Source organism: Psittacula echo (genome assembly GCF_963264785.1).
Source record: "Psittacula echo genome assembly, chromosome: 2".
Classification (NCBI taxonomy): Eukaryota; Metazoa; Chordata; class Aves; order Psittaciformes; family Psittacidae; genus Psittacula; species Psittacula echo.
The window spans coordinates 33,250,125-33,269,667 of NC_137737.1; the positions used below are offsets into that span (position 1 = coordinate 33,250,125).

Below are 19,543 nucleotides of genomic sequence, written 5' to 3' on the forward strand. Positions count from 1 at the left end.
GAATTTATGTAATAGGACATACAATCACCTCTAGCACTGTTTAAAATGTATACAGCAGTTGATCTGGGAAAAAAAAAAAACAAAACCAAGCAAAACCAAAAACCAAACTGTGTTACACTATCAAATAAAGCAGGAAAATTTCTGGAAGCCAGATGCTGTGAAGGATTTTCTGTACATATTTTGTAGCAGCTGTGGTTTATAATATGTTGTATGCACACACTGCTGGCATGAACGTGCTTTTCAAATCTGCATGCATGCAGCAAGACGTATTTAACAATAATTAGAAAACAAATTTGAACTTTGTAACTGGACTGATACTGTCTTTTGAAGTATCAGCAGCAAGATGCTCTGCTCTCCACATTATGAAAAGCAGAGGTGTCTTTTTATTTGCTTAAGATAAAAAAAATACTAAGTCAACCCTGCTGAGATTCTGGGTGTGTATTTCTAGAGAACCTTTATGTTGGATCACATTTTACTGCTTGTACGCTGGATGAATAACTGTCTGAGCCTTAGTAAGGTTACTTTTGTCTTTCATCTGTTTCAGTGAAATGGCTATTTGAGTTAATTAATCAGGAATAATTCTCACACAATGTTACAAAGTAAATAGATACAGCATAGGTTTTACTTTAGTTTTCAGTTAAACTTACTTTCCATTTTCTGTTTAGGAAGAAAAAGGAAATCAAGGTTTTCCTGGAGAAAAGGGATCAATAGGAATTGGCCTTCCTGGACCAAAGGTAAATCCTATGTTTGCGGTAGAGAAATAAAAGGCTATTTTTTTTTTTCCTTTATTGGTTATTTGGTGTGACAGGTTTTTGAAGATAAATAGAAGGCAAAGACATTGCAAGGTAAGTGCCCACTACTTACTGTCAGCTTTCGAGTTTGTAAAAAGCCTAATTTGTCATTAAGGACCAGGCTCTGAAGTAGGATTTAAAATGAGATCATACCTGTTAAGCAGGAGAATAATACTAGTCAAATTAGGTATTCAGTTATCTTAGGTATTTTTCAAGAATTACAAAACGTTCTTTTATTTGTCAGGTTTTGACAAAAGAAGATTTTTTTCTTTACTAATGCATTTTAAGGGCTTTATTTTATTTCACTCATTTCTTTTTACAATGATTGAAGCCCAAGCTTGAATTTTTCCTTACTGAACAACTTCCTGGTTGACATAACAATTGTAAGAATTTCCCACACACACCTATTTCCATCTATCAAATTTTGCACAAAGAGAATTTAAATTGTCTCTTTGTTAGTGATTTTCAGATGTGCAGCTTCTGATGGGAGCAGCCTAGCCAATTGAAACCAAGGCTCATGCTCAGTGTGGATGTGCAGACCAACTATGTGCATACAAAAGTGGGAACAATATGCCCAGGTGGAATGAGCATTGATGTGAATGTATGATGCAGTATACCACCTTCAAAACACAGCAGCTGCCTGGGCCAGCTGGGCAGCTCCTCTGCAACAATTACAACATAGCTGAAATATTGACTATACTGTGAAAGCTCTGTCTGGAAAGCCTGAGGAAGAACAAACCCATGGCAGTCTTCATGGGCAAGAAGAAATGATCAGGCTCCCTAACTTTAAGAAGATACCCAAACAAGAGTTCAGTCCTCTCTGTAGTCACCTAAGATAGGCAGTACCCAGTGAGAGACGCACCCATTTACTGCCTGCACTAGCAATGTTCATGGTACTATGGTCTACAATAAGTTTACATTATTTAGCACTTTCTCAAATTTTGTATTATTCAAGCTACTATAGCTTGGAGCTTTGATGCAACAGCAAATATCAAGCTCATTCACACAGATTCAAATATCTGCCTTCTAATTCTGTTTTCTGCCAGATGCCAAATGCTACACAGTATAATAATAGTTGCAATATTTTCACTATTCTTCTTATTCATCTCATATCTTGACTAATCTTTGTGACCCAATGTAAATCTCTCCAAATACGCAAAATTCGTCTGTTTTCTATTAATACAGCAGATTCGTCATACATGAAAGGAATGGTTTTGTTCAGTAGAAATTTCATATAAGTGCCAAATACCAAAGAGATCAGGTTTTAGTATATTTATGTGTGAGACAGGAGCAGGACCACCGCAGTCAGTAGATCATATTTGTCCTCCCTTATGCTGACTTTAACTTTGATGAGGTTAGATTCAATTCATGAACAGGTAATGGAAAGTAATATCCTTTGCTGGATTTTACAGTTTTGTGAAATAGTACAGGAACTGTCTTCCAAGAGCTCACTTAGTGAAGAATGGTTACCTTAATGCTGTGGAGAAGCTATGTACAACTGTCAGGTTTAGACCAGTTGGAGTAAGGTCAGAATCAGACTGTGTCAAAAGGGTTCCTTAAAATTGATAGCAATCATGATGGCAAACACTGTAACAGTGAGTTATATATGTGATTCCATCAGCTAGGTATTAATGAGGAATAATATCAAAATGGATAGTAATCTGAATAACTTTCTAATCTTTAAAGTTTCAAGTGAAATATAAGGTGGTCAGTAACTTCCAGTGATAAGTAAAAAACTGTCCTGCACAATCTTCTTGAAGAAATGTCTGATTTACAACCTGAATCCTTTGATAGTATGTTTCATAACTGCATTATATGAAAACTGTCTCTTGGAATACCATAACATTGAACCTTTTTTGAAAATCAAAAGGTCTGGTCACTTGAGGGAAAAAGTGCATAATTGCTTATAAATGTAAAACTACGTATTTTCTAATGGCTGCAACAGTTCAAGCATGCCCTTTCCCCTGTTCTTGCAAGTTCCCAGTTTTTCAGGTGGGTTCTATACCCATAAAGCTGGTGTGATTTTCATTACCTTGGCTATTCTGAGGCAGTTATTCTGGATTCTTTGATAACGGCTGGTTTTATAAGACACCAGTCCAGACAGTGATACGTGGGAAAGGTTTATCTCGCAGGGGTAGAAGGATGCCGGGACAGGAATTGGCAGGGCTCGTTTGGAGAGCTTTAAACTAGATTTGAAGGGGGATGGCGTTGTAGCTGGGCTGGCACCAGTGGGGCAGCACTCTAGAATTGATGAAGACCGGGAGGCCTCCCATCCCTGTAGGGTGAAATCAGTGTGCTCAGCTCACGCCCTAAAATGCCTGTACACCAATGCGTGCAGCATGGAGAATAAGCAGGAGGAGTTAGAAACCTGTGTTCGGTCAGTAGATTATGATCTGGTGGCAATTACAGAGACGTGGTGGGACAGCTCACATGACTGGAACGTGCTCATAGATGGCTATGTCCTTTTCAGGAAAGACAGGCCAGCCAGGCGGGGTGGCGGAGTTGCTCTTTACATGAGAGAGCAACTACAATGTACTGAGTACTGTCCAGGGACAGGGGACGAGCGAGTTGAGAGTCTGTGGGTGAGAATTAAGGGGCAGGCTGGCAGGGGCGATACTGTTGTGGGTGTCTGTTACAGGCCACCAGATCAGGGTGAGGACGTTGACGAGGCCTTCTACAGGCAGCTGAGAGCGGCCTCACAGTCACAGGACGTGGTCGTCGTGGGGGATTTTAACTTCCCTGATGTTTGCTGGAAGGACTACTCAGCAACCCAGCCACAGTCCAGGAGGTTCCTCCAGTGTATGGATGATAACTTCCTCATGCAAATGGTGGATGAGCCAACCAGGAGAGGAGCACTGCTGGATCTCATCCTCACTAACAAGGAGGGTCTGGTCGAAGCAGTAAAGGTTGAGGGCTGCCTCGGTTGTAGTGACCATGAAATGGTGGAATTCAGGATCTTGTGTGGTAGGAACAGAACAGCAAGCAGAATTGCAACCCTGGACTTTAGCAGGGCAAACTTTGGCCTTTTCAAGCAATTGCTGGGGGAAATCCCATGGGCAAGGCTGCTCCAAGGTAAAGGGGCCCAAGATAGTTGGCTAGCATTCAAGGACTGCTTCTACCAAGCTCAAGATCAAAGCATCCTGACACGTAGGAAGTCAAGGAAGGGAGCCAGGAGACCTGCATGGTTAGACAAGGAACTGCTGGGTAAGCTCAAATGGAAGAGGAGAGTTTACAGATCATGGAAGGAGGGGCTGGCCACTTGGGAAGAATATAAGGCTGTTGTCAGATGATGTAGGGAGGCAACTAGGAAAGCTAAGGCCTCCTTAGAATTAAACCTGGCAAGAGGGGTCAAGGACAGCAGAAAGCTTTTTCAAATATATGGCAGATAAAACCAACACCAGAGGTAATGTAGGCCCACTGATGAATGGGGTGGGTGCCCTGGTGACAGAAGATACAGAGAAGGCAGAGTTGCTGAATGCCTTCTTTGTCTCTGTCTACTCTGCTGGAGGCTGTCCTGAGGAGCCCTGTACCCCTGAGAACCCAGAGGAAGTTGGGAAATTGGAGAAGTTTCCCTTAGTTGATGAGGACTGGGTTAGGGAGCAATTAAGCAATCTGGACATCCATAAATCCATGGGTCCAGATGGGATGCACCCGCGGGTACTGAGGGAGCTGGCTGAAGTCATTGCTAGACCACTCTCCATCATCTTTGCCAAGTCTTGGGAAACGGGAGAGGTGCCTGAGGACTGGAGGAAAGCAAATGTCACTCCAGCCTTCAAAAAGGGCAAGAAGGAGGACCCGGGTAACTATAGACCGGTCAGCCTCACCTCCATCCCTGGGAAAGTGATGGAGCACCTTACCCTTGGTGCCATCTCAAGCCATTTCAAGGATAAGAGGGTCATTAGGGGCAGTCAACATGGCTTCACCAAGGGGAAGTCGTGCTTGACCAACCTCATAGCCTTTTATGAAGACATAACAAGGTGGTTGGATTATGGCAGAGCAGTGGATGTGGTCTACCTTGACTTCAGTAAAGCGTTTGACACAGTCTCCCACAGCATCCTCACAGCTAAACTGAGGAAGTGTGGACTGGATAGTAGGGTGGTGAGGTGGACTGTGAACTGGCTGAAGGAGAGAAGCCAGAGAGTTGTGGTCAATGGGGCAGAGTCTAGTTGGAGGCCAGTATCTAGTGGAGTGCCTCAAGGGTAAGTGCTGGGGCCAGTATTATTCAATATCTTCATCAATGATTTAGATGAGGGAATTGAGTGTACTGTCAGCAAGTTTGCTGATGACACTAAGCTGAGAGGAGTGGCTGACACGCCAGAAGGCTGTGCTGCCATCCAGCGAGACCTGGACAGGCTGGAGAGTTGGGCTGTGAAAAATGTGATGAAATATAACAAGGGGAAGTGTAGAGTGTTACATCTGGGTAGGAACAACTTCAGGTTCCAGTATAGGTTGGGGAATAACCTATTAGAGAGCAGTGAAGGGGAAAGGGACCTGGGGGTTCTGGTGGATAGGAGGATGACCATGAGCCAGCACTGTGCCCTTGTGGCCAGGAAGGCCAATGGCATCCTGGGGTGTATTAGAAGGGGGGTGGTCAGTAGGTCGAGAGAGGTCCTCCTTCCCCTCTACTCTGCCCTGGTGAGACTGCATCTGGAATATTGTGTCCAGTTCTGGGCCCCTCAGTTCAAGAAGGACAGGGAACTGCTGGAGAGAGTCCAACGCAGGGCAACTAAGATGATTAAGGGAGTGGAGCATCTCCCTTATGAGGAAAGGCTGAGGGAGCTGGGTCGCTATAGTTTGGAAAAGAGGAGACTGAGGGGTGACCTCATTAACGTTTATAAATACCTAAAGGGTGAGTGTCATGAGGATGGAGCCAGGCTCTTCTCAGTGGCAAACAATGATAGGACAAGGGGTAGTGGGCTCAAACTGGAACACAAGAGGTTCCACTTAAATTTGAGAAGAAACTTCTTCTCAGTGAGGGTGACGGAACACTGGAACAGGCTGCCCAGGGGCCTGGTGGAGTCTCCTTCTCTGGACACATTCAAAACCCGCCTGGACGCCTTCCTGTATAACCTCATCTAGATGTTCCTGCTCTGGCAGGGGGATTGGACTAGATGATCTTTTGAGGTCCCTTCCAACTCCTGATATTCTGTGATTCTGTGATTCTGTGAGTTATATATCTCGATAGGGCTGAATTAATGTAAGTCCAGTATAAAGATCGTTTAGAGTTCAAGAAAATCAAAGAAGAGTAAATTATATATTCTAGACACTTGTGTAAAGATGTCTTTACCATTCAGTCCTCAATTAAGGTAATTTTTCATAACAATTTTTAAAGATGTTTTTACTGCCCATCTTGCTTTCCCTGAGAGCTTGCTTTCAGGTGTTCTCTTCATAATGCATACAAGATAAACCAGCCACACACACAAAGACAAAAAAAAAAAAAAATCAGAAAATTTATGTTAAAACCTCATTGAACCAGAAAGCCAATTCTGACTATCAACAAAACCAGGGTTACTGACTGTGTTTAATACAGTTGTTTTAAATTAGGGAGACTATGGAGACAAAGGTGATCCAGGGAGCAAAGGTGCCAAAGGAGAGATTGGAGACACAGGACCTCCAGGACCAAAGGTAAAACACTTTTTTATATTACTTAATTTTACATGGTAGAAGTTAGACAAATTTGGCTTTTGTTAATCATCTTACTCTACACATTTTCAGGGAATCTGGGGAAGGAAAGGTGAACCAGGTCTTTCAGTGAGTATGTAAAAGAATTAATTTAAAGATAGGAGTTTATTTGGGGAAAATACTTTAAGGTTATATGACGTTACACAAGGTTGTTCATGGGGCATTGCATTGCCTGTGTTTTTGTAAATAAATACAGAGAAATCAGCATCCTTAAAACTCAAACACACAGCAAATTAATTAATACTCTTTTTTTTTTTTTTTCAGAGAGAAGAAGTTATCAGACTTATCAATGAAATACATGCTAAGGGTTCCAGTATGGAAAAAAAATAGTTCTAATAAAACACACTGGATTTATTCTGACTGGACGGATTTGTCCTCTTCATGTTTGTGTATAAGTATACCACTGATGTGAAAATGATGCTCAGTATGTTGCCAGAGCTGTACTGCTAGTAATTTGATCAAGCTCTGTTTCTGTTTATCAGTATCTGTAACTATAAATTAATTAATTAATTTAGCTTTCACTGTAAATCTGACATATGAGTTCAGTTAATTGTTATGATGGTGGCCGCTTATGAAATGTCTGAAATTGTTATTTTCCAGGTTGTGGAATCAGGTGTAGAGCAACACCACTGGAACTAGTATTTGTTATTGACAGTTCTTAGAGCGTTGGACCAGAAAACTTCAATATTACGAAAACTTTCATGAAAACAGTCATTGACAAGGTATCATCCAACCACGTTACAACCCGCATCGGCATCATCAACTTCAACCATAAAGTGGAGCTGGTGTCTTCTCTGAAGCAATACACATCCAAGGAATCCCTGAAATTAGCTGTTGATAACATGCCCTACTTCGGAGAAGGCACGTACACAGCTTCTGCTATCCAAGAAACCATTCGGTTATTTCAGGCAGCACACCCGGCAGTAAGGAAAGTAGTTGTTGTCATAACGGATGGGCAAGCAGACAGTCATGAAGATGACAACTAGACACAGTAGTAAGAAAGTCACATGCTGCAAATATTAAGATATTTGTCATGGGGATCGTTCAAAGGACTAAATCTTATTGTGACAATTTTCTGAAAGAAATGCAGCTCATTGCAACAGACCCTGATGATGAACATGTTTACCAGATAGATGACTTCATGACACTTTCAGGTAGAAGAAACCATTTTACTAAGAAGAAACTTGAAATAAGCATCTAAGAGAGTTTGGTCATTCTTATAGCAAGGCAAGGTGGCCTGCTGAATGGCAGCTTATGTTTCTCTTTTGGATGCAGCTCTTTCTTCTGTTTCTCTTCTCTGGCCAAATGAAACCTTTGCCAAATTTTTTACCTCTTGCAGAAACAATAAAACACAGTGAACACCATTTTTCTGAGCCAAGACCTTCTTCGAGGCACTCTTATTTCATGAGAGTATGCACCAGCCTTTCCTTCCTGTCCTTTTGTGCTCAGCCATGGTTTCATCCCAGAGAGGTGCAGATTTCTTCCACTCTCATGCAACATCTTTGTAACTTTCTTTATTTCATATGGCTCTTGTCAGCCTTGGAGTCTCTCCATCATCTCCTACAAGCACTGTTTTGGTGTCTTGGGTTTTTTTCTGAAAGCCATAGGGGAACCTACACTTTCATCCTGATTCTAAGAGAAAAGTGGTGGAGCAACACACAAGGAAATGAGGTCTGATAGTACATTGTATACTTCAGACTGTGGCTTGAAAAAATCCTGTGGCCACATCTGGAATCAGGAGAAAATCCAAAGGAAACCTATAATGGCCCATGACATGAAAAAACAAAGGACATCGATCTAGACTAACCACAGACTAGTCTTATAGCCCTATAAAGTATATTTTTCCTAAGTATAACCTTATTTTGCTATGCTGAGCCTGTGAATGGAGTTAAGGCATTTACAGTGAGAAGACAGTCCAAGCTAAAGTTCTGGTCCAAGCTGGAATTAAACAGGGCTCTGACTCAGGCTCAAGCACTCAACATAAAAGTAACCCCAGTCACTGATATTTTTTGTGCAAGTAGAATGTGTCGCCCAGTTTTCCTTTTTCCATCTTACATGTAAACATTTGCTTTCCTTCACTCTTTTTTTTCTCCTTTGCTGCTGAGCCTTGACTTCTGCTTTAGGAAAGGGACATAGTATTTTTATCTGTTTCTTCTTAAAAGAACAAAAGGGCCTTAAAGTCAAATACTTCAGAGAGTGCATTAGGTTGTTTCTTCACATTTGCACTTTGATGGTCTTTCACAAGACACTATCATTAAAGATTTACGGTTAAAAGTTTGTGGTGAATCATTATGACTTTTCTTGATTACCCTTAATAAGTTTCATCATTTTGTTAATTTTTCAGCTCTTGAAAATAAACTGATCACAAAAACATGTGAGAATATGTCTGCAGTCTACACCAGAGAAGATAATGTTTATCTCCAGCTCCAAGTCCAGAATCTGAAATTGCTAGTAAAGAAAATAATAACCAGTTACCTACAAGTACTACAGCAGAGACTTACGTGCTCCCTAACGAAGGAATCAGTTACCCAGTAAGTAAAGTAACAGTTATAAAATGTTTTTAAAAGATGTATCTCTTTATTTGAATTCAAATACTCTTTATTGCACCAATCTTTTAATATGCAAATAATATGTCAGACCAAAAGATTGGAACAAGACTTTTAAAGTTTGAGTGAGCTTATGTGGTGAGAACAGCTTACAGGATGAAGAGAATAATATTGCTTCTTAGTTGCAATAAATGCCAACAGTCCTCCTATTTTTTGTAGTTCTTATCTTAGAAGTGAGTTACAAATCTTACAGATCTGTCTCTATTGAGGCAGATACATAGTGTGTAAGGCATTTATTCGTGTGCAAGCTGATTATTAGTATAAAGCATTCAGGATTCTTTTGCTTTCCACATTGGGCTGTACTCCTAGGACTCCTCATCTATGTTACTCTTTGTTCTCCAGCTTTAAATGCCTCCTGCTCTGTGTTGGGGTTCTGCCCTCCACCACAGTGCTGCTGCACAGATATACAGGAAAGGTTGAGTTTTAATGCAATAGATAAATACTTTCTGTATGTCATCTTTGTTCCCTTATTAAGTCTTTGGTATTTTTCAGTCACCGTGTTAGTATCACAGTAGGACATCTGTCACCTTTGTCATATATCAGCACTAATTCTCTAGGGTGTTCTTACTGCTTTGCCAAAAAATAGCCAATGGTTCGAACCTACCTTCTGTTAATGGTATTTTTTCACTGATTATTTAGCAAAAGCTTCCAATATAATTCTCTCAACTCTTTAACTTAGCATCTGAGCCCAGACAGAGTTTGACGATTTTGACTCCTTTTGCAGCTTAGACCACCACAGACCAGATATACTGAGCTACTGCCAACTGCTCAGGATCACACTGTGACCACCTCTGCCCACAGAGAATCAAGGTTTCCCTCGCTTTATGACATACATGAAAGCAGACCTCAGAGTTCAGCTGTTAATCCTTTGTTCAATGTAACTGCTGCTGAAGAAAAAATGATGGAGAACACCCCAGTCCCTCCCAGAATATAGTTACTAGAATTTATCACATTTTGTTTTCTGGGTGCTGTCTACAGACATCACACGCAGTGAGAGCCAGATTTTCAAACCTTTATGACAGACAACCCTTGCGTACCAATTATGTGCCTACAGATCTAAATAGTAGCATCCTTACATCAGGATTAGGCAGTCTCATTTCAAACTGATCCTGTATTTTTTCAGGCCTGTTCAGGTAACTCAGAAATGGAATTTGGCTACAAATTCGAGAGAGGCACATATACTCCCAGGCACTACAGGGAAGGAAAAAAAGGGGTGCTCTTCTTACTGAAGAAGGCACTTCTTGGATAATATAACTCCTCTCCAGAATCCAAGCTAACTTTTACCAAAACACTTTCAGATTCAAGGTGCTTGGAACCTATGAAACCGGCGGATTGTCGGGACTACATGGTGAAATGGCATTACGACAAGAACGGCAATTCTTGTGGCCAGTTCTGGTACGGAGGTTGTCATGGTTCCAACAATAGATTTGAAACAGAAACAGAATGTCAAGCAACCTGCATTGATTGATGAACAGGTAAATTGTCTCCATCAGGTTATCCTTCAATCACCTCATTTTCAGGCTAAAAAGATTTAGTCTATTTAAATGTATCTCATACTATACGTACATATCATAGAATCATAGAATACCAGGATCAAGGATCATCTGGTACAACCTTTCTAGGCAAAACGGGCATGATCTTTTATACCTTTGATCACTTTTGATATGCTTGTCTGAAGTTTTTCATGATTCTGAAGTTCTCTTGGTAGTAATGAATTTATACAGGGATGCAATGAGGTTTTCTACTTTGTTCTCTACTCCTTATCTTACAGTTTCTAACACTATATTTGATTTTTTTGACCATTACTGAGATTGGAGGCAATATTTTCATACAGTGCAATCCCAAGTCTTCATCTATATATAGGATGGGCTGAGAACACATATTATATGTGAATTTATGATAATTTTTCCCCTTGTGTATTATTTCACATTTATCTAAACTCAGTTTTCCTTTTCAATTCTCAGCCTATGCAGTCAATATCACAAGGTCCTTCTGCAAGTCCTTGCCGTCACCCCTTTTCTTTTATAGTTAATAGTAATATGGTATTATCACCAACTTTGTCACCTTACTTCTTACTCCCTTCTCTAGATCACATACAACTTATCAACCAGGACAGACCATAGCATACATCCTCCAGTGACTTCTCTCCACTGGCCATTTATCCCCTTCCCTTTGTTTTATTCTTTTCATCAGTTAAAAAAGAGAAGGCTGTCCCTCTCAAACCAGTGTCACTTCTCTTTGGGGAGGGACCTTACCTTTTGGAAATCCAAGCAGATTTTACTAACTGCCTTACGCCCACATGTTTAGTGAGGTGTGGACTTCAAAGAAGTTGCTTATCAATCAGTAGTGCATAACTTCCTTTACAAAAGCCATCATCTATCTCATCCCCAGTAATTGTATTAAGTAGCCTATTTCACCTCTCAGTATAGGAAAATTCTATTGAACTGCAGCATGAGTTTTTCTAAACATTTCAGGAAAATTAACCAATTCCTTATTTCTTCCAGAAATTACTTCTGGTCAGAGTTTTTAAAGTTAGAGGTTTGTACGTATTGAGGAAGAACTGACAGAGAAAAATCCAGAATGATGTGCTAACATGAATATATTACTATCACGCTCCACTGCTTTCCCCACTATGGTATTCACATTAACTACAGTCCTGTATAACATACGTTATCTGCAACACCATAGCATAACTTACAATCACACATGCACACACATACCTTTTCCTCCAAATTTCTATTAACCTGTTACTACTATATATGGCAGTGATGAGATTTCATTTTTTGGATTAAAATGTGAAAACTGTTTACACTAGCCTTTAATACCAGAGGTCTCCTAGTCTTGTGGAAGAATAAAATATGTTCTAGTTTTAAACAAGATGAAGTTGTTTCTGAAATTAGCACTCTTAACACAGCATATAAAGTCATAAATGGACCTTTCCATTCATTAAAGTACCTCTTTGGCATGTAAATACCATAGCTATAGATAATTAGAGGGGACGTTTCCCCATTAAAAGACATTTGGATTAAATTTTAATTTAATTGGATTAAAATACAATAGTTTTAATTATAAAGGTGGGACTTTCATCCAGAACTGATTAAACCCAGGATTCTTCATGCCCTTTAGGATAGTCAGTACATTTCCATTTCTCAGGGCCTCTGTGTTTAAAAAAAATAACAATAAAAATATTTCACTCTAATATATGCTATTAATTTATTAATTTATTTAATTTATTAAAAGAGAAAAGCACTGAAAGATGTATAGAAATGTTTACTGATATCCTTTCTACTTTTAGCCATAATCCTGTATGAACATATTGGTAAAACTGAAAATGATGAGCATGTGATTAAAACAGAAAGCGACACCTTATAAAGAGTCATGCATTGTTATTTCTTTGCAAACAAAAGAGTGGTATCTACATGGGAAGCATGGACAATTCTTCATCTGTTTTAATGGTTCCTTTCATAATTTCCTCCTCCCTGGCTTCCCCCCGCAACCAAATGACAGTGTGTACCATGCAAAATGAACTTGTCTGCAGCAGATAGGATGCAAACCTAATTCTATGGAAGGCAGTGCTTGAAGTACTGTTTAAAAGTTTTAAATTGCCTTGTTAGGGAGTTTTAAACTAGCAAAGAGAAAACTGACAGCACTTTACACAGACATTTAGGGAAAAAGAAGAGGAAGAGGGGTAGACACAATGATGCTTTCGAATTGGCTGGAAACAGATTCAAAACATAAACCATCCTGAAATATAATGTTAACATACTGCCAAACTTGAAAGACATATTAAGAGACTTCTTTTCTAGGCAAGGTCTGAAATCCAGTTTAGAAATCATTTTGGTCAGATGACAAAGGCAATATGAGAAATATTAAAACAAAGAGGCAGTGCAAATATTTTTAAGAAAAAGATTAGCACAAAATATCACCCCCAAAAGAAGAAAAAAATCATCTGAAGGAAAAAAAAGTCCCCAGCATTCCCCATGCTAAACGGCCTTCACCCCACAGCAGCCTGGAGTCAGTAGCAGGAAGTGGGACATCCTCACCAGCAGGAGTGATTCATCGCACTGATATGCAAGCACGTTATTGAAGTTGGAGCCACTGATAGATAACAAGAGAGACAGACACAGGTAGGTGGATACAGGGACAGAGATACATGTACAGATGAAGGTCGAAAGATCTTTTCACCCAGAAAAGATGAAAAATTTACACAGTTAAATGCTATTGTAGAGTATCCTATGGATGGCTGTGAAAAACCTCCAAGTGTAACTGCTTCCAGATCCACTCCATTTCACACCTACCAGGAATATTTCAGGTTTAACTACTCCTGGAAACCCAGTAGGCAGCAAAGCCTGCTGGACCTGCAAGTGTAGGAATTTGCAGGTTTCAAACCTGTTCTCATCTTCTGTGCCTGAGCAGTTGCTTCAAGGGTGGGATTGGCTTGTGTTCAGCTCCAGATCCCCAGACCAAGAAATACATCTTGTCTAGGAAAGACAGGGGATAATGAATCTGGGAATAAATGAAAAGATGCAAGTTACAGGTTTGCAATTATGTCTTATATAATGTTTAGTGCAAACCTCCCTGGTAAAGCTGACAAATTTTAGTAAGCACAAATACCAACACCATTTGCTACTTAACAATGCTAGAAAAAAAATCAGCAGTCACTCTAAAAATGTTTAAACATCTTATGCATGTTAAAACATGCATATGAGGAATCTTCGTAATGCAGTTAAACCAGGGTGATGATCCAGAAGGTCACTGCTTTTTTTTCAGACTTTCATGTAGGGTTGACTAAAGCTTTTGTAGCGAAGAACTTAAAATGCAGGCTATAAAGGTTTTTAAAAAGTTGTATGATGTTCAAATCAGATTATCCTGAAATAAGCATCCTTTTCTATTCAGCTCTTTCAGTGAATCCTTAGACTGAAAGCTCTGAATGTGTGCTCTGCTATATAATAAACCGTTAAAAAAGCACATAAATTCCTGCTGAAAGGACAACTCTTCTCTAAATCTGTACCAGCACTGACTGGCAGCACTGGCTCCTGTGTCTTCTCAAACAGCGCTGCATCCTCAAGGGTGTCATGGGTCAGTAAACCAGGAGAGGGCACCTCTTGCCAATGTTCACGGCTTTGTTCTGGAGTTGTATAAAATCATAAAAGATCATTAGTAACTGAAAGCTTTACAGTTTCTACAGGTAAAAACAAACAAACAAACCAACCCATTATTTCCATCACAAGCACATTTTAAAAGCAAGAATTGTCATGAAATCCTTAAGCCCTCTGCTAGACCAGGCCAAATGCTGTAAACCGTAAGAGCTAAAAATGGTTGAGAATTACATCTTCTGGCACAGTTGACCCTGGGACACAAAGAAAACCCTTTCTTATTGCAAAATAACAGTAGATGAGAGTTCTGAAAAGAATAAACCTGGCAGCCACAAGGCTCAACAAGTGAGCAAATCCCCCAGAAGGGTTTTGGATTAGCTTTAAAATTGTTGCAAACTCAGCTAATCCTGGTACTGCTGGAAGTGTTTGGACTGATGCGACTTTCTCAGCAGCTTAAAGCTTTCAGGACACTTAGAAAACCCTGCCAGAGCAGTAAATAAATGACCAACAACTCAAACAAGCCCTCAGGCCCAGGATGTGCCCAGTTCAGTGGTGGGGCTGGGGAAGAAGGGCCACAGGGGACAGACAGTCAGCACATAGAAAGCATTGCCTGGGAGAAGGATTTGGGGGATTTTGTGGTTTGGTTGCTGGCTGCTGGCCCAGGGGTGCCCCAGGCTTACTGTGCACACAGGCACGGGTGTGGGGAGCTGAGCAGGGGAAGGAGCCTGGGGACAGTTAGTGATTTTTCCATAGAAAGCAAAGAGCTAGTAATTCTTCTGAATTACCAGCATGACATAATTGGCAATTTCAGCTATGTCTGATTTCATTCAGGGCAACTCCCTAGTGCGCTGTGTTTTCTCAGAGGATAGCTTCTATCAGTCTTAACTGCATTGTCAATTAATAGGTAAAATATATTCCTGGTGACCAGAAAAGCTGTATTTTCCAATTAATTCAAGCATAGTGAGATTCACATATAAAATCCAGGTCTGAACCTTAGTATTTCCACTGCAATGACCCTCAGAGAGCTACGACTGGGTCTCCATCAGGCTGCATGCCCCATAACTGTGCAGGTCGTAAGTCACTTGAGGCACAGACTGCCAAAACACACAAGTGGCTGTAATAAGCAGAAAGTGTACTGATAGGGGTGGTTCTGTGCTCTGCCTGAAGGGAATGTCATGTTTGCAAAAAGAAATCTTCGATTTTTGTTCTGGGTGAATCATATAATATAGTCAGCCGAAAGTCACAGTACTGTCTGAATACTCTAGAGGATAGGCGTGAACTTGCATGAGTGAAAAAACGTCCTTTGAGCAGGATTCTTGAGAACCAAGTTGTCATGTGCCAAGCTTTTTTGAAATCGTTTGACATGCTCAGTGACGTGTTAAATTTGTTACAATTCATAAGCTGGCTAAACTTTCCTTTCTGAGAGGAGAAAATCACCCAACAAATATTCCCTTCAATAAAATAAAGTCTACATCACTAATTTAGATTAACAAGGAATAAGGATGTTGTACTTGTTCTGAAGTTGAGCATTACAGAACCTGTCATGTCAGCGAGAAGAAATCCCAGCATCTTATATGGTGCAGCTGCAGTGCAGAGCCCCAACAGCCACAGCTTTATCCTACAGTGCCACCAGGAGGAAAACAACGAAATGCCTCGACAAAACAAACAGCAAGACATCAACAGGTTTCTAAAAATCATATTGAAGTAACAACTTGCAAAATTCAGCTGAGCAGCAGTAGTTGGTTGAGGACTTCTTAAACCACCTTAATTTATCTCACAAAATCACGTTTTCTACTGGCCACAGTAGCTACTTCATGCTCCTTGGTCTCTTTGACAAGAGGACAACTGATGTTTAAACTGGACACTGTGTAAACAGGATGTTCAGCAAACGAGGTATTGAGCATTGCAAGGACAAGTCTACAAAGCATTTTCACTGAAGCAGGAAAACAGCAATAAAAAGGGCCCTTATACACTCTACCATAGCATGAAAGCCAGAGCAATGTACCCCATAATCACATCACAAATCCCCTCGTAGCACCCCAGTTCATCTATAGCCATTGCTGAAACAAGAAAATTTACATCTAGCAATAAAAGTCAAGCCAAAGAGCAGTTTCTGGAAAGCCAAGGATCCAGGGAAGTCAGGGCTCAGTGTAGTAGCAGTGGTAGTAAATGAGAGTACCTGGCCTCAAGCTGTACCTCCAGTACAAAGCCAAGCAAAGAATGTGTTGTGCTGGAATTGAAGTTATTACACAGAAGCAACTTTTACTCTGAGCCGGATTACTCATCTGGCGATCTGAGGTTAAGGGCCTCAGAGTTCATGAGTTGGTTGGTGTGCAGGGAGGTGAAGGAGGCCTGAGACAGGAGTATGGATCTTGGTCTCCACTCCTGGACTGTGGCTCAATATGCCCAGCATCACCCCTCCAGGATACACCCTGAGATACAGGTTGAACTACCTTCCTATCACTCCCATCAGCTAAAATTGCAATGGCCCAACACACCCGTGCTCTGTAAAGCTTTCTCATGCTACAACCCCAAGAACAAGGCTTCATTCTGGGAACATTATTTCACTAAATTCCTTTGTTGTTTGGTTTGAGGTTTGGTTTTTTTTTTAATTGGTATACTTCGCTCAGGTAACTATTTTTACTTTTATGTATCTTACCCTATTTTCTGCAGCATCCTGTTCCATAACAAGTGGCTGTTCCAGCTTCTGGAAGAGCAGCATCTATTAACCAAACAGCTGCAGTGGAAGTGGGCAGCATTAACACTGGATCCAAAAGTTACTTGTGAAATAAAACTCATTCCAACCATGACATCAGGATCACGCTCACTGTCAGGTGTATGATGACCTTTCACACTCACAATATGTTAGTACCACACCTTGGTCTCCATCTCCACCTGCTCTCAGGTGCTCTGCTTGCCAGCTGGTTATCACAGGGGGCAAGCATGTGTTTGGACGTTTACCTCCTTTGGGTCTTAGTGTAAAGTTTTTGGATGCTGCTGTGTTTCTTTAACTGCACTCTGTTTAAGCAGCTCACTTCCTCCCCCAGCACGGATCAGATGTATTTGTGAAACAGCTGTAAAATGCTAAATATCAGCATAATACTGAACTGAACATCAAGGGAAAGTGCTTCCTGCCTTGTTGCATTTTATGTATTGGCTTTTTAAGAATCACAAGTAATTCTTAAGCACTGGGCTTAAGTTGGGCACAGGTGCTGCAGGCAGTACAGGACCCCCCTTTATTACTTCCACCTGGGAAAAACTGTTTTGGATTCTGTCCTCACATTGCCTATAATAATTTTTTATGGTGTTTTTAATAGCAGCTACATGCTGGCTATTGGAGATGAGAAGCTTTTGTTAACAGAGAAATGAACTGTGCCAATACCAGAGTTAACCTTGCAGCTCTGCATACCAAAGGAATGTGATCTCTGAGTTCAACAGGCACAGCTATTGTAAAGGAATAGGGTGAAGGGAAACTTTACACCCATAAAACCCAGTGTACATTAATCAGGATAGTGGTAGTTGTACAGTGACTAATAAGACCCAAATGCTACTTTTTTAAAATGACGGTTTTAAAGCAAGATGCATGAGACTTCTCCCACTGGGGTTGGCATGAACTTGCAAACATTCAGATCTACATTTGATAAGACAGCTTCTGCATTTACAGATCATGAAGCTTTACCTAAAATGAAAACATAGCCAATGCATTCTGAGAAATATTTATTGGAATAAGTCTGAACAAGACACATGAAATTCAGCTTTGGAAGCTGACAAAGATAAAGCCCATAAGGCCCAAGCTAGCTGACAGGGAAATACTTTCAGAGCAGGGTGCTGTTGATTAGACTGACAAATGATGTTCTAATCTGGGTAAACAACACCACCCTGCTAAAAAAAAGGGGTAACACTGACAAACAGGAACAAAAGCTTCATTGTTCATGTTGAAATACTGCCAGCTTCTGAACGGGAAAGTTTGCTTTTTTAAACGGTGTTTGAAAACTGTTTTTAGACACGATTCCACTACCTGTCCTTGGAGCACTAAACATATTTCAACTATGATTTCAACAGAATCTACAGCAGAACATGTGAAACTGGCTGTTTTCATCAATAAATGTCTGAACTCCTGGTGCTGGTGAAGCACCCCACTGGGGAAAACTGCAAACCCTCAGGTGTGATTTTCGTATGATTTATGATTAATCCCTGCAGAGTGCTCACCTCGGCTACAGATCTAGGAAGGGTATGGGCTCCAGTTTACAGCCACAGCCTTCACTTGAGATAGAATAGCCAGAGAACAGATATTTGACAATGCTGTTGTACTCCCAAATTTAGTAGAACTAGGAAATTGAAGACATACATTTTAAAAAGAATTCATTACAGAGGTATTGATTTGTTTTGATTTCCACTAAGTACTCAGGATTCCGCCCTAAGTTAACGTTTGTCTTCAATGTTACATTTTCCACCTCCACGGGCAGGGAGCAGGAAGAAGCACAACAGTTGGGTGACTCCTAGTTAGGAGTTCACATGGGACAGCAAAAGGAGGGAAAAAAAATAAATCATAGTCCCAGGTTTTAAAGGTGCAAGGTACCAATGCACATTAATTTCTACACCTTTTTGATCAGTTCTTAGGCAGAGGAGGAACAGTCGAGACCTTAACTACCTGGGGCCACGGAGGATCTACAGCTGCTGCGGAACACTGAAAACTCAGAGTGGAACTCGGAAGCAGCATCAGCAAGCTGATCAATTCTTCAGATGACAGAAGTTACTGACAAAGCTCCTTTCCTTACAGCAGGTTAGGATTTTATCCTAGCAGGAGAGAAAAAATCAGAAGAGGACAAGGAATTGCTGGAAGCCAGGTTAAAAACTGAAAGCAGCAAACCAGCCTTCTTGACTTCAAGATGCCAAAGTGATGGGTTCCCATGCATCACAGGTTGGGCATATACAACTGAAGATCAGTGCTGCAAACTTAGGTACCTACTCAAGTAAAGTTCTGGAGTTTAAATGAAAGGAAACAAGCAAGCTGCTCACAACAGTGTTTTATTTAACAAACATTCCTGTGAAATTCTCACCTTTATTCAGATCTAAATTAGAAACTATTGTCACTCAGCTTTGCAAAATACAGTTTGCCTCTTTGTGCAGAAGCAAAAAAATAAGATAGTGGCTGTAACAACACTTAGCAGGCGGTTGGAAAATTCACATTCCTTTTAGAAGAACATTATGACAAAGAATTCTCTCTTCTCTAAAGAAGACAACTTCTAAGGAAGTTGTGCTAAAGAACCATGAATATTTCATACTAGAGTTTGGCTGCTAGAGTTTGGAGCCTGCCCACACGTCCTTCCTCCCGAACAGAGAATTATTTTAAGTATCAACTGATGAA

The 19,543-nt window shown here is 40.6% G+C and overlaps 1 protein-coding gene across 1 annotated transcript in view; it reads left to right on the forward strand.

The window, feature by feature from the left end:
- COL28A1 (collagen type XXVIII alpha 1 chain) overlaps nt 1–10,547 on the forward strand; it is a gene marked incomplete at both ends in the record, with an annotated part of 66,548 nt that extends 56,001 nt beyond the window's left edge. The window contains 11 exon segments of the mRNA XM_080609609.1: nt 666–734; nt 6,336–6,416; nt 6,507–6,542; nt 6,738–6,786; nt 7,074–7,132; nt 7,136–7,448; nt 7,451–7,627; nt 8,818–8,883; nt 8,886–9,004; nt 9,804–9,995; nt 10,353–10,547. Coding sequence (XP_080465735.1) covers nt 666–734; nt 6,336–6,416; nt 6,507–6,542; nt 6,738–6,786; nt 7,074–7,132; nt 7,136–7,448; nt 7,451–7,627; nt 8,818–8,883; nt 8,886–9,004; nt 9,804–9,995; nt 10,353–10,547 — 1,356 coding nt within the window.
- Nucleotides 10,548–19,543: the final 8,996 nt, after the last annotated feature.